General features: G+C 37.3%; 2 protein-coding genes, 1 long non-coding RNA gene and 1 other non-coding gene across 4 annotated transcripts; 2 read left to right on the forward strand and 2 right to left on the reverse strand.

The window, feature by feature from the left end:
• Positions 1–204: 204 nt before the first annotated feature.
• Positions 205–4,606, reverse strand: LOC139189066 (endo-1,4-beta-xylanase 5-like). The gene is made up of 8 exons (XM_070807330.1): positions 4,229–4,606; positions 4,079–4,113; positions 3,857–3,995; positions 3,055–3,227; positions 2,858–2,959; positions 2,530–2,676; positions 1,162–1,800; positions 205–798 (listed from the first exon to the last, which is right to left on the reverse strand). The coding sequence occupies exons 1-8, from the start codon at positions 4,296–4,298 to the stop codon at positions 463–465; spliced, it is 1,641 nt and encodes a 546-aa protein (XP_070663431.1). The 5' UTR covers positions 4,299–4,606; the 3' UTR covers positions 205–462.
• On the forward strand, positions 3,647–3,719 carry TRNAE-CUC (transfer RNA glutamic acid (anticodon CUC)). Its single transcript has one exon. It is a non-coding gene; the product is annotated as a tRNA-Glu (tRNA).
• A 3,150-nt stretch (positions 4,607–7,756) lies between the features above and the next one.
• Positions 7,757–8,926, forward strand: LOC139188362 (uncharacterized). The gene is made up of 2 exons (XR_011571759.1): positions 7,757–8,192; positions 8,287–8,926. It is a non-coding gene; the product is annotated as an uncharacterized lncRNA (long non-coding RNA).
• A 1,314-nt stretch (positions 8,927–10,240) lies between these two features.
• Positions 10,241–15,957, reverse strand: LOC139188765 (protein NUCLEAR FUSION DEFECTIVE 4-like). The gene is made up of 3 exons (XM_070806541.1): positions 15,208–15,957; positions 14,276–15,126; positions 10,241–11,107 (listed from the first exon to the last, which is right to left on the reverse strand). The coding sequence occupies exons 1-3, from the start codon at positions 15,541–15,543 to the stop codon at positions 10,636–10,638; spliced, it is 1,659 nt and encodes a 552-aa protein (XP_070662642.1). The 5' UTR covers positions 15,544–15,957; the 3' UTR covers positions 10,241–10,635.
• Positions 15,958–24,644: the final 8,687 nt, after the last annotated feature.

Here is a 24,644-nt window from a genome sequence, read left to right on the forward strand (position 1 = left end):
TTACAAAATGTTCATGTTCCTGTCACATTTGTCACTTGTGTGCTAATTTTGTCGAAAACTTTGACCAAACTACCGAAACAAGAACCACCAAGTTAGCCTAATTGCAAATGTTAACTAGGTATGAAAAGTGTCTGCTGGGAATCATGGCATCTTAGAAAAGTACTATTGAAGTTGGTGCGGAGTAAATGTGAGATACAAGCAACATAGGGGGACAAGATTCTGCATATTATTCTGCACAAGTAACCTCAGGAGTTAAGTGTCCTTTTACACACTTGAATCATAAATCATTTGCATCCAAACATAAATTTTCCCCATTAAGTTGTAAATTCTTTGCTGAAACAAAATCAAAATATAGATAGTTAGGGCGTTGTTAAGTTCGTTAATATATGATGTTTCTTTCTTTGCACTCAAATTCGAATCCTGATCCCCTAGTTTGGTTACTCAAAACATGTCGAAATTGTGTTACATCTGAATGCTAACATGTCTAGTTTCTTTACCTTGACACAATGATAATGTTGAACTTGAAGATCTATTACCATATTTGACACTTACTTTATATTCACCCAAGAAACCATAGAAGCTGTAAGATCCATGCTCATCTGTCTGCCCCTCTATCTCCCCAGTTTGCCATTCTTTCAAGAGCTTGTCCACCACATCACCAGCAGGTAGGTTTTGGAGATTATTGTCCGTGAGGCACATTTGGTAGCACCCATTAGGATGCATTGCAGTCCAAAGCATTATCCCATTCACAGATGGATGCGAAAAGCCTTCTCTCAAAACTTGTTCAAGATAAATTGCCTATGGATAACAACAAAAAATGTAGCAGGTTAGTCCGGGAGTAAAAATTTACCTGGGATTGTTCCTATCACGTGGCAAGTGTTTCACTTAAATCCTGAACATTAAAGTTGAACACATGCCATTTTGTAACTAGGATAGTGGTCAGAACAACTCCACATAAGGTTTTTGTGCCCTAAATGTAGAGTAAAACTTGAGTAACTGTATCCGACCACGTAATTTGTAGAGTACTATCACAAAAGTATAAGGTCCACTGTACTTTAGTCACACTCAACCCCACACATATCCCACATGATATGAGAGTTGTCCTAAATCAGATACTGTTACCCTAGTTTCCGTAGTTTCTATATGTAACAACTTATTTACCTGTGTTTCTTTGTCTAGGGTGCTGCTGATATCAACCTCCGTAAGCCAAATGGGAAGGCCTAATGTGGCCAACTTGTCAAGGATTGCTCTCATTAGAGGGAGGTTTGGTACTGTAAAATGACCCTCCAGTCCAATCCCATCCATCAATGCTCCACCATGCCTAAGCTCTCTCAACCTTGAAATGTAGGAATCAACGGTCGAATTCACATCACTGCAAGTCTCCACCACATTAAAATCATTCATGAAAAGGGTTGCCAAAGGGTCAGATTTGTGTGCCGTCTCAAAGAAATGCAATGTGGCGTTGGGGCCAAGCTTCTGCTCGTAGAAATCAAAGTGAAGCATTTCGTTGCTGACGTCCCAATGGACGAACTCTTCTCTGTACTTGCTCATTAGGCTTTGGATTCTGGAGTTTACGGCAGATTGCAGGTCGCTGCCGGTGAGGTTTCGAACCCATTGCGGCGTGTATTTGGGGTCTTCCCAGAATATGTTGTGACCTCTAGCAATGACTTGGTTGGCGCGCACAAATTGCAGCATTTGATCTGCAATGGTGTAGTTGGTTTTGCCCTGTTCTGGCTCCGTCGCGTACCACTTGAGTTCGTTCTCAAACACCGCTGCATTGAATCGTTTTGCGAACCAATCCTGGATTGAAAATTGTTCTCTTAGCTAGCATTTTCAATGTGAAGATGATGCATATAAAATTTGTTATTGCATATAACGCACAATTGAAGTAGAAGATTCGATTTACCAGAAAAATTTATGTTCCTGTCATGTGATAATGTTGGGTGACAAAATAGTCTAGTTAAATAACTGACACTAGTTTTTGCATATACAAAGGACTATTCTTTCAAGTTTAAAGGTCAATTGTAAGTTAAAAACTTATGTGGAGTTGTTCTTATTACATAACAGTGCTGAGTGTCAGACTGATCTATTTAAAAGATAAAATTGTTTAAATTTGAAGATCTATATTATTTCTTAAACACTTATCATCTTTTAAGTGTTTAGTCGCTCAATAATATCACACAACAATATGTCCACATCATGTGTCAATGTTGAGTGTAAGAACAATCCATTTAAAATATAAAATTGTTTAAATTTTACCATCAATGTTATTTCTTAAACACATGTCATTTTTTAACTGAACTGTTCAGTCGCTCAATAATATCACACAATAACATGTCAACATCATCTGCCAAGTTGAGTGTAACAATCCATTCAAAAGATAAAATTGTTTAAATTTGACAATCAATATTATTTCTTAAATAAATGTCATATTTAAACTAAATTGTTCAGTCGCTTAATAGTATCACACAAGAACACGTCCACATAAGTCTTATATGAGTACATATGGTCTATGAACTGCATACTAACCTGATAGGGCAAATTGCCTAGAATGGTCTTTGCAATTGCAGATCCAAATGGGAAATCTTTGGAGACTTGCTCTATGTCAATTTCCAATCCTTGCAGCCTCTTTCCTTGCTTATCTGAGACATGAACCGTCACGGCACGCTTCCGTTTCTATTGATAAACAAAGAAAATAATTACACAAAATGAAATTTCTGGGGAGTTATACATTTGTGCGTTGATAAGACCATTCACTATTTTTTGAAGCTTGATCTCTCCCCGGGTGAACCAAATTAACAACTTCCGTAGTTAACTTAATCAAAGATCCTACTCAAATGAAAATATATATACTTACAGTGTTGATCATATATTGCTGATACGTGCTCCATTGTTGAACACTAAATGGCTGCAAAGAAGAGCTGGTAATTTCAATGTTGACATCTCTGTCATCTGCATTCTGTATACAAATATACAATCAAAACAAAAGTATTAAAAATTGAAATTTGAAACCTTTTTGGGGGAGTAAAAGATTAGTGAAAATATGAAAATTACCTGAAAGAATAAGGTGGATAATTGGGATGGTGAGTTTAGGACAAAGCCACCCTTGAGAAATGACCAGCATCCATGCTTAGCCAAAACAGTTCCTACACACTTATTTGTTTCATTTTCTGTCTTTAGGCTTGCCCTTATGAGAGCTGAGCCTGCACCCTCTATCTTGACCCAACCTGTTAGAGTAAAGCCCAAATCATATGAGCCTAATGTCATATCCATAAGTGACTAAAGTTCTAAGTCTCTAATTATTACAGTGCAGTCACACGTGTGTGAGTGATTTTGTTTTCTTTATACAAGGAATATTAGGGAAAATGATATTTAAATACAAATCTAGAGTGCAAAATTCTAACTAAGTGAGCTATAAGTGACCTCAGACTTTCAGCTCTAGTTTATGCAAGTTCAAGAATCAGGGCTACTTAAGAAATGGCATTGATCATCAAATTTATGCAATGTTATCTTTTAATGAATTTTTATAATATTCAACGCTGTCGCCTGACAAGAACAACCCTGCATAAGTTTTTAACATACAATTGACCTAGCTAAGCTTATACAATATTACTAAATAGATTGGACAAGATAAACATTACAACAATCCGTTGTAGTCTAGTTGGTCAGGATACTCGGCTCTCACCCGAGAGACCCGGGTTCAAGTCCCGGCAACGGAATTGGTTTTTTGTTTTTCAACGCCAAATTTTTTTACCTTAAACACTAAACCAAAATTACCGCACCACTAATTCCCAACCCAGCATCCAACAACAGAAAAAATAATTAACCAGAAGGGTAAAAAGTTGAGAAACCCAACTGGAGAAACAGTAAATGGTGCCCTGTGTGAGATTGTGCAGTATGAACGATGTTGAATAAACTCCACTACTTGCAGAGTTTCCCAACCGATCAACGATGATCCCACCGCCGTACAGAGGCTCCTCCGGCTGCAATTTACACTGCCAAAACAAACAAATTGGTCTCATCTGGGTGAAACAAAGCGAAAAACTTCCAATATATTTTGTTCTCATTTAGTTTTTACCTCAGTGTAAGCAGTAGAATCATAAAGTGGGCCCTCTGCAATGTGTGAAAACAGTAAAAGGGAAGGATTAGTAGCGTAAAAATTAGACATGTCTGCATTGTAGAAAAAAGCCAGAAGAAATGAGAGGAGAAAGGGGGAAGCAGAGAGAACCAAATGAAACAACACCCATGAGGAGAAACAAGAACAATAGGAAGCTTGAAGTAATATTTGTGCCTTCCATTTTTGGCTCGGAGGTCGGGAGGCTTGGAGCTGTTTTATGCTCTACTACTTAAAATATGAGAATGGTTTTTATAACAACACTGCTACACTCATTTCCGAGCTTTTCTTGCTGATTACAGTTTGGCGTTTATATGAAAAATGACTCACCAAAACGAAAAAGTACGTTTAAACACCAATTAAATTGTAATTAGTAGGAATGCAACAATATCTACTTCCCAAAGAAGCAGCCAAATATATTTGTTTATAAAATGCAATATATGAAGCTTGAGGTTATGGGTTATAAGTTATATGAAAGAAAGTGTATATATTGGACCATTACCTAAAGAAATAGACCCAATATAATGGAAGGGGAGGAGGTAGAGATCACAAGGGTTCCAGTGGAAGCAGGGGTACCGAGTGGTCCGTGGCCTGGCCACATGTTTGTGTGAGCGTGGAGCTTCATGTCATGCCCATTAATTCATGGACACATCTAACACTCCAACCGTGAATTCATTCTTTTTTGTGTGGGGCTGAGAACATGGTTTTGTTGCCGTAACACCAACATGTAATGTTAGTGACCGATTCACGAGTTTTTCGGTATGAGAACCAAATATATAAAACCTTCGTGACACTTTGGCTACTCACTCTACATTAGTGTCCTTAAGGTATTTTTATTTCAAGCTTCTCATTTGCATCGTCGTCATGCTGAAGGAGTAATTTTATACAGTAACTCGTGTGTATATTTTCTGGCGCGTAGTGTTATCAATTTACTCAAGATATATTATGTTTTCATGTATTAATGCAACAACCTAAAATATAAACTCATCACCCAATCCTTATTACAACACGGAGATGAGTAATATCATATCACGTTAAAGGTGACACTCAAAGTTTTTTTCCATGTTTAGTCTGTATAAGTTCATGTTTAATATAACATTAATTATTGAGGGGATTAGACTTGGCAACCAACTGCGTAGTAATTGATTGGAATTGTGGAATTATTAGTAGCAACTATGTACTTAGTTCAGGAAAAAAAAACGCTTTATGTCATTGCTAGCAGCTTAGCCTAAATGAAAATTACAAAACAAGGGTTTGGCTAATTATCTGTGCCAATTGGGAATGGAATGAAAGGGTCCAAAATTCTTATATTAATATTAACCCAACACAAAGTAATCAAAAGGATTACCAATGTAATTCCTTGAAGAACAGGTCTGGAATCTACCAGAAAATTGAGAGAAATCCTAAGGGGGTGTTATTTAATTGATAATCTTGAATGATTACAAATGTTACTTCCAAAGACGTAAATAATGATTACAAACGTTTGGAACAACTCAAAGGATTTCTAGGAGTTAAAACAACATTAATCGGACGGCAAATGAAGAGTTCGATTTTTATTACTTAAGTTTAAATGCTGTTTTGTAGGCTGAAATGATCCCGGATGATCAAAATCCATCGTACATCATGGAGAAGCCATGAGTTGGACTCGTGGCATCATTCCCCTTCCAAAAAGGTATAAGGGGCCCAAATTGGAGCTTACACGCGAAATTTGCAAATTCCCACTACGTCCTTTTGTCTTTTTATGGTCCTTTTCTTCTTCAGTTAATTCTGCCATTTGTACTATATTAGAATATTGACCTGTATGGGAAAATGTACACCAAATCCAAAATTGTTATATGGAAAGGATGCACCCTCATTAAATCAGGAGAGATTCTCTCATGGAACTAAATTTTAGTTTTATTGGCATCGTCGTTCAATAAACAATTATTATATGTTCGAAAATGCGTTATTCATCCCATGAGAGATTATTACTGTCATGTGATGAAATTGTGACATGAGAGAATCTCTCGATTAAAAGAGGGGATTTTGACTCTTGAGGGACCACAAAGAAAGGACTAGTGGCGATTAAGGTTCCATTTATGGCGGGATGCATGCTTTGGCTGCAAGTCTTGTAATATGTCTGTTTTTGTGTGTTTATGCAGAAAGGCTTCATGGGTTGATGGCTTCGTAGTGTCACGCGTGCGGAACATATATGAGGAAACCATGGACATAAATGCTATTTTACTCATGTTAGATAATTACATCTTTCTACTTGCTGTCTGACCAAGTCACTTAGGTGGTCCTCTTTGTATTGTGGGTGTGCTCTTCTGGAAGAAGAATGTATGTGAGTGTCTTTCCACCTTTCAATTTTTATCACATATAGAGCAGTTAAATTTAGTAATGTATGTTGTTGTAAACCAAAATAGAAGGGAACGAAGTTATCCGAAAAATGTAAAGCATTGAGTGATGAATGATTCTTGAGATGAGTCGCGGACTAAGTTGCTCTCTTTAAGACGTTTTGCGATTCTACCCAAAGTATGCAAGCAATTTACAAACACCACATCGTCCCCATGATAAAACAGCCCAGAAACCTTTTTTTAATAAGGTTCTTTCTTGCACAATGGAAGAACCTTCAAACTTGCACCCTTTCGATATGTTGCCATCAAAACTTAATTTCAAAAAATATGTATAAACTTATAGTATTTTGTATTCTTCAACATTGATACTGAGGACTTTTTTTTTTAGTACGTCAATATTTGACACTAAAAAGAGAGGGAGTTCGGTTAAGCCACACAATAGGCATGATACTCAAGACTTATATATATACAGGTTGCTTAAGGGGAGGGATCCCCATTTTTTAATTTTTTTGAAAAAATGGGGACATGCTCCCCACTGTTAGATTGACTTTAATGAAATTGTGTGGTTGAGATTAAAACACAAGCCACACAATCTCAACCACACAATTTCATTAAAGTTAAATCCAACGGTGGGAATCCCTCCCCTTTGGAAACCCATACTGATAAAAAAATGTATCCATAAACCAAAGATCCAATTAAAACAAAATTTAAAGACCAATACTCTAATTTTATTTACATTAAATATCAAACGAAAAATTATATTTTCATCTTAATTATATGGTTCAAATTCGTCTTTGGTGATAATCGAACTTAAAATCTCTTACTTACAAGTGAAGATGAATACTACTAGACTATAATACTAAATGACAAGTTTTAGTATTAATTGAAAAGGTTTTCACCTCAATTGAAATTAGTTAAAGTAGACGATGACTTGCCACTAAAGCCATAATTAATTTTAGGGTAAATTACATAATACCCTATCAGGTTTGAGGTCTATTACAACCTCATAAAACATCTTTAAAACATTTCACTTTTATACCTCACCTACTATTTTATTTCAATATAGTACTTCCATTACATTTTCCATCCATTGATCCGTTAAGACCTGACGTGGCTGCCACATTTGTACCACGAAACCTAAATCTTCTCAACAAACAAATAAACAAAAAAAAAAAAAAAAAAACAAAACTGAAAAACATAGAACCCACCCCACCTTTCCCGCAACCCCTCCCCCACCCATATTCTCCCTCCCGAGCCTCCACTCTCTCAATTTACATTTATAAATCCGAAATTTTCAACACCCAATGAAACCAAACAATAAAAAACGAAAAAGAAAATCCCAAAAACACAAAGGCATCACAAAGCGAGACTGACATAAGTTTGCTTAACCTGGAAGAAAGTCCTGCTTAACCTGGAAGCAAGTCCTTCTAAGTAGAAAAAGCTTGCTGGAGAACCTTGGTGATGCCCAGCATCCGCCCCCCCCCCCCCCCCCCCCAATTCTTCTCAGCTGCAGCCGAAACCCTACCCAAGTACTGCCCAATTAGATCCTCATAAGCCACAATCGACGGATCCAGAGGCACATCCTGGAAACCCCTGGCTGTCGCCGACCCTCCACCACCGGACAACGACAACACCTCTAAGTGCGACACAGCCGATTCCAGCCTCTGTATCAGCTTCTCCTCCATGGCCACAAACCTCAACCGCACTCTCTCTTCCACACTCTGTGTATTTCTCTCTCTACGGTTAGATTAGATACGATTGTTTGGTGCTTTTTTCTTTATTTTTGGAATTGTTTTGGGATTTTTCTTATTTTCTGACGTCGAGATCCAACCCCAGGACCTTTCCACCCCTGTCGTCTCTAGCGTTAGCTAGGGCAGCGACGAGTACTTCTCCCGAATCAGCCTCAGGACTCCGGCGAAGTCGTTCTACATGGTGCTCAACACCGGCAGCGACGTCAACCGGCTCCAGTGCAGCCCCTGCTCCAATTGCTACCAGTAATCTGACCCGGTTTTCAACCCGGTCGGATCTTCCACCTACAGCCATCTTTCGGGCTCGATAAATCGAGTTGGGATGTGGACACGATAACGAGGGATTAGGTGAAGAGAGTGGAGAAGAGGGAGGTGGTTAGGAGGCTCGGCTTAGGAGGTAGAAGAGGTGTGGGGAAGGGTTACGGGGAAGGTGGGGTGGGTTTTACGGTTTTCATTTTTTTGTTTTTTTTTTTTTTGTTGAGAAGATTCAGGTTTTTTTTCAAAAAAAATTTAAATTTTTTTGCCACGTGATGCAAATGTGGCAGCCACGTCAGCTCTTAACGGATTAATAGATGGAAAATGTAACGGATGTACTATATTGAAATAAAATAGTAGGTGAGGTATGAAGGTGAAATGTTTTAAAGATGTTGTATGAGATTGTAATAGATCTCAAACAAAAAAGAGTATTATGTAATTTACCCTTAATTTTATTTTTCAACTTTCATAAATATCATGTTCTATACCAAACTATCATTTACATATTGTGTGACTTGATCAACAATCACTTGGTCCGCTCTTTGTGGTACACATCTAGCCGAATTATCCAAACCCACGAAACAAACCGTGAAATTTGAATCCATGTCATTTTAATTACATTTGTTATAACATAAGTTGGAGCAGTTATGTTTTTATTTAATTAATTATATATAAATATTTACTTATGATTTGTTTTATTAGAAACATAAAATATATATAACTGTCATTAGGAGTAATTTCCATTCTTAATTATATAGGAGATGTGAGGAAGTTTCTTACTTCAACAAATTTGAGATGCCTTCTCTGTGTGTATAGAGAAGAAGATCACGTCCACCTCCATATATAATCTATCCGTTTTGATTTTTACATTTTGGTTTATTCAGGATTTCTAGCCCCTAATATCTTAATCCTTCAACGTCTATTTCTTTTACTTTATACATACATACATACATACATACATACATACATATATATATATATATATAGGAATTGCTTAAGGGGAGGGATTCCCATTTTTTCAAAAAAATGGGGACACGCTCCCCACCGTTGGATTTAACTTTAATGAAATTATGTGGTTGGATTTAACTTCTCTGTGTGGATTTAACTTTACTTCAACGTCTATTTCTTTTACTTTATACATACATACATACATACATACATACATATATATATACATATATATATACATACATATAATGTGGTGCAATGATTTTTTTTGGGTAACTGTGGTTTCGAAGTTCTTAGAGCTGAAGATCCTTCGATTTAAATTTAGTTAGAACTTTTGTCCGTTTTGAACGAAAATTTTAAAAGAGTGGCCCAAAAGAATCGTTAGTCTAGACAATGTCATGGATCGCTACCATCAAGGCTCCAATTCAAAGTTGAGCATGTTTCTAATACACCAAAGCCCATTATGAACGGAAACGCCAAGTTCTCTTGTGAGCAATATGAATTTAAGACCAATGAATCCAATGCGATGTCGAGGCCGAAGAAAATTAAACAAAGAATGTTTGGAAACACATAGAGACATGCTAAAGGAGACTTTAAAAAATAGAATTCTTCGTAGACTCTTTGTCACCTAAAATTTTTGGCACAATATTTTATAATGTTGACACGAAAATTAACGTTATAATATAGACACGAAAATTCCATAGAATCTCACTTTAAAACAGTCTCCTTAGCATTTCTCGTTCATAAAACATACCTATTGGTAGGAAAGTAATTACAAACTAAATCCAACACGAACTAATCAATACAAATTTCGTAGTGGGAGTGGTTAAGGAAGCCCATCAAACAATTTAACCACATAATTTTCGTGGCCATTTGTAACTTTATTTTCATGCTTGATTCTAATTCTAAATGGAGGATATCACTGAGCGAAAATTAAGCCCATCAATCCTCATATTCTTGGAGAAATTTTTAGTTGTGACGGGAATACGGATAGTATACCATGTGTTTTTATGCAAATGGTAAGTTATTAACCTTTTAACACACATAACCCACCATTTATATAGGGACACGTGGTGTACCAACTCGTGTGACGATCGCACTAAAAAATCTCTCATTCTTGGCCTCCCAAGTCCATCATTTTCTTTGAGCAATGGGAATGAGAAGGAGATTCGAACTCGGAATAGATACCAGTAGACTAAGAGTTAATTAGTCCCAGGTCCTACATTTGTTCACCCTATTGTGTGCCATTAACCACTCTCTTTGTTTTCTTGCCAGCTTGAATCTTGGTGTAGAGATTCTTGGTTCTAATGGACAGCAAAACGTCCAAACCAAACCCGATAACACAGGCAATGGCCATGATAACAAACACGAGCCGGTAGCAATGTGCGCCAACGCAGGTGTTGCCACCTCCTTCCGTGGTGGTAGCCTCCATGTCGTATAATAGTCCGGCAAGCAGGCCGGAGAAGAGGAAGGAGCCGAGTGGAAGGTTGAGGATTAGAATGTTGTAAATAAGTCCGTAGTATTTGAGACCAAATAATTCAGATGCAGTGGGTACTGTGATGGCAAGACGAATTCCGTAGCATATGCCAACGACGATCGAACCGATGTATAGCGAACCAGGCATGGCGATGGCCATTAGGATGTAGCCAACAGCCATTAGAATCTGAGAAGCAGCATTCCACAGAGGTCTTGGTGTTGCAGCTTTCCTGTCATTACAAATTTATAACCAGAGAGTGTTAAATGCGGGTTGAATTTTTTAGGCCAAAACAATCCAGAGATTTAAAGACACTCTGAAAATTACATAAGCTTGTACAAAAACATAACTAGAATTAAAAATATATTTTATGGTAAACTAGAAAAGAACCCTAATAACTACAATGAGAAAACACTTAACGTAAAAAAGGAGAGAAGAAAAGGAAAAAAAACCGTCAGCTATATTGTCAATTGTCATGTTCTAATTGATTCTTAGTTTGGAAATTCCTATGGCAGTCATGTGTACTCCAAAGTAGGTATTTCCTTCTTCTACAGTATTAGTTTGAACTTTGAAGTCTGTTATTTTTTCCAAAAGTGTAATGCTATTAAGGACTTATGTATGAAACTGTCGTAAATAAAAAGAATGACTTGGGTACTGTTATTTATGTATGTAATCTGAAAGAGAAAAATAAGAGGGACTTTGTGGGGAAAAACACAAAAAAGATTTCTTAAAATTTGGACCAGACTTGCGTTGTTTATTTTTTATTTTTTTAGTACACTGATATTTTTACATTAAGAAAAGGATTTCGGCTAAACTGCACAATGGACAGCCTATTTGGTATCGAATTCATCATCCACGAGATTCGAACCTAAAACCTCTCACTTTCAAGTAAAGAGGAATACCACCACCGTAGTACTGAGTGGCGTGTTGCTTATTTCTAAGCAAGTTGCCCTAAAATGTTGCATCCAGCAGATAGATATTGAGCAAATAACTTAAATGGGAAGGAAACGGAAGACATTATAAATCTAGGTCTTCACCAAAAGGCATGTTACCTTCCATATTTCCCGAAAGCCATGTTTCTTTAATATTTGAAAATCACCTCATATGTTTGATTGTATTAAACCTCATATGTTTGATTGTATTAAGTACAATATTCACATAAATTATATTTAATTGTCAAATATATGTACGTATCGGTCTCCAAAATTAGAAACAAAAAAAAAAAAACTCAAATAAAGCACATTTTTGCTCTTAGTGCGACTTAGAAGGGCTAGTTTGAGATTGTGGTACTTTTTAAAAAAGCAGCTTATTTAAAAATCTAGAACATCAAATGTGTTTGGTAAAAAAAAAAAATTGTTGTTAATGACAGTAGAAAAGCAGAACCAAAGTCCACCATGCATCTAAATGAAATTTTCAAATGGTAAACCCTCACATATTTTACAAAATTATAATCATTGCCCCTACTTATTCCTTTTTTTTTTTTTGACAATTATTATATCATATTAAACATTATATTCTTTTTTAGTAATTTAAAATATTTACAATAATTTATATAAAAGTTTAACAAATACTTGGACACTATTTTTTTTTTTTTGTTAAAAGAACTTTTACAAAGAAAAGTTTACCAAATATTTAACAATTTTATTTTATAGCTCTTTATTCTCATAACACAGCAGAAATCATTTTTTTTTAAAAACACAGTAAAACCTAACTAATCCGAAATTTCGGAAACTGGCATGGAACCGCCCGAAACAAATTATACTAGAAAAAGAGGAGTGAGTGGGGAGGATGGAGAAGGAGACAAATATTTCCAACAATTATTTACTTAAAAAAATACACGAAACAATTCTTTAAGGGAAAGTCAAAAGAACCCCAAAAGCAAATAAAAAATAGGGTTCTTATTAAAGAAAACGAATTCAAAAATCAATCTCTCTGTTTGGAAGCTAACATTTGTATTATTAAAGTATTGTCATAAAAAAAATTGTCAAATATTTTATTTTAAAAAATCAGATATTTTTATACAAATATAGAAGTAAGATAGCACGATTTACATATTTATTTTTACTTTACACACATGATTGTTAATTTTTTGTCATTGATTTTCTTGAATCCGAAAATTCGAGATATGCAACAAGTAAACATGAATGTGTGGATGACTCTACCCTACAAATATATCTCAAAGATCCTACTTATAATTTCTCAACAAAAGGCCTAGCAATAGCAATGTAGCATACTACAAACACTTCTACTAAAAGGATAACATTTATGGATCTTCTTATTATATGTCTCTCCAATTTTAAATAAATAAAAAACTAATGTTCACACAAAATATAATACTCCACTTTTTCTTTGAGAATACAAGACATTATAAACGTCAAACGACTTTTTAGAGCGCCAATAGTAAAGTGATTATTTACCTACTAAAAGAACCCATAAATTAAAATGACATGTAAAATGACCCTATGGAATTAAAAAATTATGGTCTTACCTAACAATTTAAAAAATAATTTAAAAAAAGAGTAATACTTATAGGTGCAACTCGAACGGATTTGACATGTTAGTTGGTCAACCCAACCCCAACGTAAAAATCCTAATTGGATTTGAATTGGGTTCAGATTCATGCCGGTTTATTTGAGTTCGAGTTCACTCGCGTTGGGTTCGAGTTCGCCTAACTTTATCAAATTCAATCCAATAACACATTATTTTATAAAATAAATCTCAAATTTTAAACCAATAATACAAAACTATTTAAAAATCAACTTTACACATCAACATCCATAGAAAAAATAAATGAAATAGCGTGGGATAAATTTCTAAAGTTTCAAACATGAAAAGTTCAAATTAAATATTGATAAAAGGAAAAGTTGAAATTAAATGACAAGACAATACTATCACTAAACAAAAAGAAATGTAAAATCAACATTATCGTTTATGGTTCAAAAGAAGGCCAAATAACAAACTTCAATTATAACCCTCCCAGGCTTGTACCTAGCTTTATATAATATGAAATGAGATGTGTAATATATGCAGGAACAACATGAACAACTCGGGCTGACTTTGGATTGACGTGAACAAGCAAAGGCACCAACCCAACTCAACCTGATAAATAATCGAGTTGAGGATTTGGATGGATTTTTACTTCACTCTAACCCGCTCAATCGATTTTGGAATTGAGCTAGACAGAGATGGATTCGAGTTGACCCAACTCAAATTGCACTCTAGTAATACTACACTTTATCACATATAGTCCTATTTCTAATAGCATTTTTTTTTTTAAAGTTAGGTCAAAAAGCAAAGCAAAACAAATAAGAATAATCCATAAATTTTATAATTCTATTGGAGATTAATTAATTCGATGAAATATATGTAAAGAGGAAGAGTGGGTGTTAGGTAAACCAACCTGATGAAGTTCTCCGAAACCATACCCGAACCGATCCGCCCGAAAAACCCCCAAATGCTCGTGAGCGAAACGAAGATCGAAACGTCGACGTATCCCATCGCCAATCCAATCTGCCCCATATTGTTCATGACCGCCAAACCCGTCCCCACCCCGCACAAAAACGACACGAACAAAATCCAGAAATCCAACGCCCTCATTGCCTCGAAAATCGTGTGGTCTTCCCCGAGAACCGGCCTCCTCTTTGCCTCCATCTCCTCCGACGCCGCATCCGCCTCCGGCTTCTGATGCGAATCGTCCGCCGCCGTCTGCCTCAGAAGCGGCTCGTCTGCACGGGTATACGGATCCAGACCCGACTCAGACGCGACCCGATCCGGCTTTGAGGCCCACGCTGTGAAAAACGCGTACGCCGGAATCACGAGCGGCGACGCCAGGAGGATAAGGAGAATGACGGAGAATACTAGAGAGAAGAGGTTCGAAGGGTCTGGGATGAAGTCGTAGGCGAGGAGGTAGACGGCGACGCAGACTGCGCCGGCGTTGACGATCCAGAAATATCTGGAGTCGCGGTGGTCTTCGGCGGAGGAGGAAGAAGGGGTGACCTCGCGGAGGAAGAGCATGGCGGTTAAGCAGACGGCGAAGGGGGTTATGGACAGCATGAGGAGGAAGCTAGCGGGGTCGTTGTTGAACAGAGCGGCGCAGAGGTCGGTGAAGATGGCGGTGCTGAGACCCACGTAGCCCTTCAGAATCCCCGAAACGGGTCCCCTGTTTCGCCGGAAGTTTCGGATGCAGGTGACAAGTATCGCCGTGTTCATCCACGTCGTGCTGTTGCCGCCCATGCAGAGAAATATACACATCTGAGAAAGAAATTGAAGCAATTGTTAGTTGGGTTGCACCCTATGTGTTCGACGAAAGTGCCGACTGAGTTTTTTTTTTACCTGCCAGTAGGAGAGGGGTTTGATCCTTTCACTGACGACGAGCCACTGGGCGCCGTAGCCGACCAGGCCCTCGACGGAGCCGATGAGGAGGATAACCCAAGTGGGTAGTTTGTCAGAGGCGAGGCCGGCGAGGAGGCCGAAGGCTTTGCCGACGTCTTTGGCGACGGAGAGGTTGTTGAGTTCGAGCTGGGTGAGGCTCATGAGGGTTTTGAGTGCATCGGAGTAGTTGGAGAAGGTGTAATTGTTGCCGGAAATAGCTTGAACCCAGACGGCGGTGACGAATCCCATCCATTTGGTGGCGGAGGAAACGGACGAGCGGTCGGAAGCGAACCCCATGTTTGTGTCAGTCTGAAAAAAACGTACTGGTGAGGGTTGAAGATTAGCTGCTCAAGTGCTTCTATTAAAAGCTGAAAGTAACGGTCCATTTAAAGAGAGAGCTTCTGAATTAAAAAACATTAAAAATTGTATTTTTGCTGGGGAATGAAAAGACATTGGGTTGAATAAAGAAGAAAAGTTGTATTGGCGGTGGACACTGTCGATCTTAAAGCGGCAAGTGGGTTGGTGGTGCATTTGGTGTCTTCTTCCCAGCCGCGCTACTGTTCTCCCAATTTCTGCTAAGAGTAATGCTATTTATACCATATTTGTATACTATATTTCTATATCATCTTAGGTAACTTTTAATATGGACATCCACATCATTTGAAAAATTTGCAAAACCCAAGGAAATTAAGGAGAAAAACTCATCGTATACCACAATCATCATTTAATTATCTAATTTTTCTTAATTATTAGTTTATTAAATAATGAACTAAATTTAAAAATCTGATTAATTGAAATGATATGGCTATCCACATCAAATGCCACCTAAGATGATATGAAAATGTGGTACAAAAACATGTTATGAATAACATTACTCTTCTGCTAATTGTTTTGTTAATGGACTGGTGTAAATTCTTATGACATTTTCTACGGTCAGCAATAATTGTATCAAATTCGGAATCTACTAAGGTTTGTAGTTTAACTCGTTTTGTATGTATTCCCATTCTTTCAATGGATATCGTACTTGAATTTTAAAAATAGCATTTTAACTTTATTGTTTAATTAAAATTGATAATAATTCTTTGAGAGTGTAATGTTAACGAGATAAAATTTGTATACAAAATTTTATAAAATAAATAACATGGAAGTTGATGATTAAATTATTACTTAAGCGTTGATAAAGATGCTCATTTTTTGTTGGTGATACATCATTTAGTTTGTAATTTTTATCTACAACTTTAGTCTCCCTAGTATTACCCCTCCACGAAATATAACCAAATTAACATCCAAATGTCTACATGTCATTTGGCAAGGATGCTAGGGCAACAAACTCATCGGGTGGTAAGAATATCCTCAATGAGAGGGTCTATATAGGGCTGAAAACAAATAGTGATATGGCCTATTTTAGAGGTATGAGGAATCTATGAAGCTCTTAAAAAATAATCTCTCTCAATGAGGAACTATATACCATCGTGCTCTATATAGAGTTAAGATTTATTTATGTAGAAATTTGATTACAGGGTAACTTTTTTTTAAACAATTATGTGACAGCCTGTTTCGAAGATATATATTATTTTATCCTCGAGAGCGTGGAAATTAGTATTTTGCCCTTGAGCGTTGGGTTGTGATTGTGTGAAATGAACTTAGGTTGTGGACCAATTCATTTTCTTCCTAAGTTGTTGGACCCAATTGGAAGTTAGATTGTTTTGTTGTTTTTGTTTGGCTGCAACCTGGATGACACACTCACACTCTCACACTCTCCCGTTGACTCTCTCTCTTTCCTTCCCTCTCGGACTTCTTTCCATTTTCGTACAATTGTACGGACAAGTTTTCAACCAACCGTTTCATGCACGGATCGAGGTTGTGGACGTGATTTTTGGGTTCCTTGCAAGCTCAGGATCACAATCATACCTTTGGGTGGACGTGAGGACTTCGAAAAACTCGAGAACCCATAACCTCCGACGAGGGCTTTGTTGCTCAGTGGCGATCGTGTATTTTTCATGGCGTTTTGAGGCTCGAAGAAGTTTTAAAACTACTCTATGAAGCTCTGGGAGCAATTTTGGAAAGTTTTGAACATTGGATTACAAGGGTTTGGAGCTTTGAAAGGTAAGAATGTGTTCTTCTCGTTTAGAGCTTCATTTTGAGACAAATTTCATGAAGTTTGGTTGAGAATTGGATGAGATATTAAGGTTTGAAGTTTTTCTAGTTTCCTGCGATTGCAGTGGCGGCTAGCAACGGACTCTGGCGAACCAAGGAAGGAGAAGGAGCATATTTTGTCAATTTTGACCGAATATTCTTAACGCCGTTAGGTAAATATAACGACATATGCTTATATTTAACGGAATATTTCCTAACGCCGTTAGGGAATCCGTCAGTGTGCTAGGCATGTGTCTGCGCGTAAGACGTCTGATGCGAAAAATTTCTTAACACACAAATTAAACCCTCTTGTTGTCAAATTGTAGTATAAATGCAAGTAGGGATCGTTCTAAATCGAGGATTAGGAGGGCTTGCTAAAACCTCTAAACTGACTTAAAAACATATAAACAAAGTTAAAAACACTAAACTAGACTCAAAGAACTTAAAACAAACTCAAATGACTCAAAACAAGCTAAAAACGCTCAAATCTGCCTAAAAACATAAACTGGGTAGATTTGGACTCTAACACACTTTTGGGACACCTAAAAACACAAATCAAAACAGATTTTGACTAATAAAACACTTTAAAGTAAATGGGGTTTTGGTTTTGACGAATTTGAAAACAAAACAAGTAAATTAAAGAACTAATGAAATCTGCACGAATTTGAGTAAATTGAATGGATGGAAGGCTAGCTAGGAGGTTCTTCTCCACACATGACATACTTGCACATAAACCAATTTTCAGTTGTTCTTTCGATCAATCATGAAACTCAACACCCCAGGTTAATTAAGTCTGCTTAAATTAATCTTCAAGTTCTCCTTAAGTTATTGAATTGGATGGGAAAACGCATACAACAATTCAAGCATTCTTCAAAAGTTCTTTACGTGAACAGCACAATAAAGATACAATCAAAGATGATTAAGCATTATGAAAACTATAAGTATTGACGAGGCACTCATTACTATGATGAGCATGAAACTCCTGCCAAGAATTTATTTAACGCGATCGTTTATAAGCGACCTCCACTACTTGTGAATATAAGTTTGTAACTATTAGGTGAAACTCCATTATACTCTAACATCGTATTCATGCATGCAAACTAAGTGTGCACTCTTAATAAACATACACGAATAAGTTATCAATCAAACAGTTAAACAAATTGAATTCACAACTTATGAAATCACAACTGAAGGTAATCAAATCATATTGCAAGCATGAATATGGTTTCGAATTCCCCCTAGCTAAGGGGGGTTTAGTTCCTCATACTCACAAAGCAAAGATAAACAAATTTAGACATTGAAAACAAAAGAATGAAAACACCTAAAAACGCTCCAACAATCCAACTTGAATGGGAAGCACGTCCAAGGGTCCTCCTTCTTCTCTTTGTTGCAGTACAAGGTGTGGGTTGATGGATGAGTGGTAAATTATGGTGGTGGATGGATATAGGTGAGTTATGGTGAAGGGTGGATGGGTGGATTGTGTTCTCCCCTTTGTTATGGTGAAGGGTGGATGTATTTATAAGCTAGGGAGAGGACCACCATCTAATTAAGGTGGTAGTGATGAGTGTTGTGGTAATGAGTGGATGTAATGGGTGTGGTGGATGAATGTTTGGTAATGAGTGGATGTAATGGTTGTAGTGGATGGATGTTTGGTAATGAGTGGATGTAATGGGTGTAGTGGATGGATGTTTGGTAATGAGTGGATGTAATGGGTGTAGTGGATGGATGTTTGGAGTTGTAGGTTAACACACTTGCACACACACATGCTGATTTTTAGCCTTCAAATCTTCAAAAACGTCCATCCTCATGTCTCCATGCTTGCACTATCCAATCTTGGCCCAAAAATGCTCCAAAATGCTCCAAATAGCACTTTGTTGCTAACTTTGTTATTTGAACCTACAAACACACGAAAATAGCTTAAAGTACTAAAATAACAAGAATTACACTAAGTAAATGCCAAGAAACAAGCTAACTAAGTTGCATAAATTTGCTCCTATCAACGTCGGAATTTTTTTCTACAAATATGGGGTTGAGTAGATCGCAGTGGTATATTCAAACACCCCAATTGAGCAATGTATGAGAAGTTATTACCTAGTTTTGGTTATGTGCTCTAAAATAACGTTTATATAGTTGTTTCACATATAGGTGAGACCTATCCAGAGGACGAGCGTAGTCAAGTGAGACTTGAGGAAGGAGAAGGAGAAGGAGCGGTGGTCGGCGCCGGACTTCGGCGAACCAAGGAAGAAGAAGGAGCATATTCCATCAATTTTGATGGAATATTCTTAACGCTGTCAGGTAAATATAACGGCATATGCATATATGTAACGGAATATTCCCTAACGCCATTAGGGAATCTGTCAGTGTGCCAGGCATGTGCCTGAGCGTAGGCGGCGCGTTGGAAATTTTTTCTAAAAATATGGGGTTGTTCATGGGGTTTAGTAGATCACAGTGGTATATTCAAACACCTCAATTGAGCAATGTATGAGAAGTTATTACCTAGTTTTAGTTATGTGCTCTAAAATAACGTTTATATAGTTGTTTCACATATATGTGAGACCTATCCAGAGGACGAGCGTAGTCAAGTGAGACTTGAGGGCTACGACCCTTCCACATATCAGTGAGTGGGCTTTTGGTTTTCAGTATATACTTATATACTTGGTATTTTTCCCAGAAAATGTATTTAAATGAAATTATGTTTCGAAATGCCATGCCTATTGATTTATGCTTAGACTATGAATTAGTATAGTATGCATATATGTGATTTGACGCTGTGGACGCTCAAGTAAATATCAGGTGAGTTGTAGATTGTTTATGTGAATTGATGATTATGTGAAATGTGTTGAGAGCTCATAAACCTGCACCCCGGTGTTAGTGCTCTCGCCCATGGTTAGGGCATAGTCCTTCATGTGATGTTCACCTCTCGCACCATACGCTCACCTTAGATCCAAGTTAGGTGCACAGTCCTGTCGTATAGACCACTATAGGTGGTTCTGACTCGTAGGTGACATGCGATTATTCGCATAGTCTTCGCGTGATCGTAGCACTAGAGCGTATTTATTTACACCCAGTCTTGTCGTACAGACCACTTTAGGTGGTTCCGACTCATGTGCAGGCATACTTGTTGAGCTATAGATTCAGCCGTACAAGCCACTTTAGGTGGATCCGGCTGATATGTTATTTCTCATGAGTTAATTCACCTAAGTTACTTATTTAGTTATTTTGAGATATTTGGCATGATATACTTTTGAATATTACTATTCTGAGCATGGTTTTGAGATATGTATATATTCTATTTTCTGGGAAATTATACAGTTTTTACGGCAAGGGGTTATTATCTTTAATGTCGAAATGGTTTTTGAAAAGCTTTGTTTTTGCTCACTCACACTTTCTGTTTTGCGCCCCTCCAGGTTTTAGGTAGGAGTGCGTGTTGGTAGCTTACAAGGATTTGACGGAAGTTCTAACAGATTATCACCAATGTAGGATCACCTTTGGTGTTGTATAATTACTATTCGTCCTATTGGATTGCACTTAGGCTACTTATGCTCTGGTTGTGCAATCACACTTAATATCACACTTGCACCTTATCTTATCTAGTACTCTAGTTGGTTTGGTTTTTGTTTATTCGCATTCCTTATATTAATATTGCTTCCGCACTGTGCACATGGCTACGTCACCCTCACGTGACGACCAACATGCCTCAATCTAGGTCAGGGTGTGTCAATTCTTAAGACAATTTTCAAACGTGTTATCTTAACAAAAAAAAATTATGAACTTTTTAACCTAAAAAAGTTCAAATTCGGGCAAAGTTAGATTTCATCACTTGTCAAAGTCAAATTTCATCACTTAACAAACGTTGAATTATGTCTTAAGCATTAAACATACAAACTACACAATTTTATTTATTATGTGTTAAATTCAAACTACAAGATTTTATTTCATAACCATTAAACACAAATCGCAACATTGTACTTCTTAAGCAATAACAAAAAATACAACATTTTTAATAAGCATAAACATAATCTAGACAACAAACTACATTAGAACAAATACATCATAATCATCTCTCTAGGTTAATCCTCCGCGAGGGGTGATAGTGCCCTCAAAGTTTAAATGGCATGCGGTTCTTTTTGCGAACACCTCATTTTGTTGTTCTCTTATCCACTCCCTTAAATTTTTGTCATCATAAGTTTAAACTCTTGTTTGTTGTTGTTGTGGCAAAAAAATGTTACATGTACACCCAATCAAGTCACTAGTCCCAATTGTTATACAAGCCGAGCCCAAATACATGCAAAGGTGCGGGATCGAGAAGAGATTATATTCGTAATCATGGCATATTACATTAATTAAGCCTTGCACTTGTGTCAATTATCCCACGCTCATGAAAACCCACGCATATTCGCCACGCCTAGCTTTATCACGCTTACCAGTATTCACGCTAAAATAAGCCCACGTCACATGCTTGGGGCTTGCCAAGTGAATTTGAAGTATACTCAGGGGGAGCATTGAAAACTCAGGAGGAGTATCCTAAAGTTTACTTGTTTGACCTTAATATACTTTTTTTCCTTAGATCATGAGCATTTTTTTCCACTGGAATTTTGCTAATCTGATAAGGTTTGACGAGACACCCACTTCAAGATGGTCATACCCTTGTGTGCTTTTTCTTACTACTTGTGTCTTAAAGAGGTTAAGTATTGTTGTGTTGCATTAACTCACATTCTCTCCTTAGAGTATGGGTCTTGTCCCATTTAAGTTTACTATAACCAAGTTTGGGTGAGACTTAATTCTATATGCAATCCTTATTTGAGACTCACATTTGCTAATTGTGTTAGTTAGACGAGACAACTTCATTAGCTGCTTTTACATTTGCTTGAAGATCTAATGCGTCAACTACTTTAGTATTTACTCACTCATAGAGAAGTATGGTAGTTAGAATTATAGCACATTTGTGCTACCCTTGTGTGTGTTTTCTTACTACTTACGTCATAAACCCTGATGAGGTACCCACTTCGGGATGGTCATACCTTTATGTGCGTTTTCTTACTATTTATGTTTTGAAGAGGATAAGTATCAACATGTTGCATTAACTCACCTTCTCTCTTTAGGATCTAAGTTTTGTCCCATTAAAGTTTACCATAACTGGGTTTAGGTGACCGTACTTCTCTATTGCAATCCTTATCTAAGACTCGTGTTTGCTACTTATGTTGATTAGACGAGAGGACTTCATCAACTGCTTCTATATTTGCCTGAAGATCTGATGCGTCAACTACTTTAGTATTTACTCACTCATAGAGAAGTGTGGTAATTAGAATTATAGCACTTGTGTGCTATCCATGTGTGCGTTTTCTTACTACTTACGTCCTAAACCCGATGGTCATACCCTTGTGTGTGTTTTCTTACTACTTACATCATGAAGAGGTTAAGTGTCGACATGTTGCATTAATTCATCTTTTTTTTCCTTAGGCTATGGGTTTTGTCCAATTTAAGTTTACCATAATTGGGTTTGGGTAACTTTACGTCTATGTGCAATCTTTAAATGAGACTCACGTTTGCTACTTATGCTGATTAGACGAGACAACTTCATCAACTGCTTCTACATTTGTTTGAAGATCTAATGTGCCAATTACTTTAATTAAAAAAACTATTACATGAATTAGAAAGTCAAAAGGTAGTCCAAATACAAGCATAGCCCAAAACAAAATACAACAAAAATGCCCAAAAAGAGCAAGTGCACCGCTATCGCCGATTTGCCACCACGAATAAGAAGAACTACAAACAAGATGGATGAACAGAAAATGGAGATAAGTGAGTCATTGCACAAAAAGCGCTCCCATAATCCTACAAACTAGTGCTAAAAGCACTTTAACAACCACTCAACACCAAAGTGCACCGCCGATCGAAGATACACTATGGGCATAGTAACAAAGGTCGACGGTGAAAAACTGGCGACGGGGAAAGCAACGGAGCAAGAAAGGGGCATAAAAGTCCAGACCTGAGACAAGCTCAAGGAAACTAAAAATTAAGAGGGTTACCACAAACAAGGAAATAAATAAGCCGAAAAAAAACTGAGGAAAGGTGACAAAAAAATAAGGAAGGGAAGAGAGGGGCTAGGAATAAGTGGGGTGGAAGGGGGCAAGATTAGGTGGGAGGGAAGGAAGAGGATTTGAGGGAGTAGGTAGTGGGATATATGGGAGAATGAAAAAGAGAAAGAGAGGGGGTTGCCTGCCGACCCAACCATAAAAGAAGGAGTCCGTGGTGATGTAGGGGACTTTAGGGGGGTTCTATGTGAGAGAAAGGGGGCAGCTAGGGTTGCAGAGGGCCACTGACTTTTATCTTTATATCTTTATTTATACTAGTAAGGGAGAGAAAAATTAGTTCCCAAGTAATACAAACACTAATAAAAAAAATCTTCTAGATCTCATAAGATTCTTATACATAATCTACTAGGATTTATACAATCATACATTTTCTATAATTCTAACTACAACACTCCTCTTTGGGTGTACAAATACTAAATGAAAGTTTCTAGTATGACCAAAAAAAAAAAATAATAATACAAAGCATGAGGAATATCAATAGCAGAATTCCTTAAATTCTTCTCTCATTTTCTGTGAAAGCCGATTTCTCTCTCTTTCCTTTTTAAATTTAAAGAGATTATATTTACACACTCCAAATTACTTCCCTACACCCTTTTAGTTTTTTAATATTTATCTATCAAGTGTTATTGGTGTTTAGAATATCATAAAATATTAAAAAAAATAAAAAAGTATGGAGAAAGTAATTTGGGGTGTGTGAATATAATCTCTCTAAATTTATCCACCGGGAGTGGATTACCCGGCAGCCAGCACCCAAAACAGGCCGGCCCTCAGCCAAATCACTCCAGCCCAGCCCAAGTCGTCCCATAGGCCGACCCAGAATATGCTGAGCCAAGGCTTGGCTTATGTGACGTCATGCTGATGCCATCGTGACGTCACATGCCATTTAAAAATTAGAGCTGGGGCTCGCATGTGCAGGCGCACTCACCGATGTGATGGGGAGGCCACGTGGCCCGTCTTGGGTCGTTGGATTTCCAACGGTAAACAAAATTTGAATTTGAAATTGAACGGCTAGATGACGTGGCGAGTTCTAGGCCGTCCGTTCTGAACATCAACAATCCACGATTTTTGTTCAAAAAAAAATATATACCAAACGGTCAGAATTATAACCGTTGGCCACGTGTCAGCATATGGGCTGTTGGATTTGAATCTTTTTCAAATCCAACGGTC

Source organism: Malus domestica, chromosome 10 (genome assembly GCF_042453785.1).
Source record: "Malus domestica chromosome 10, GDT2T_hap1".
NCBI lineage: Eukaryota > Viridiplantae > Streptophyta > Magnoliopsida > Rosales > Rosaceae > Malus > Malus domestica.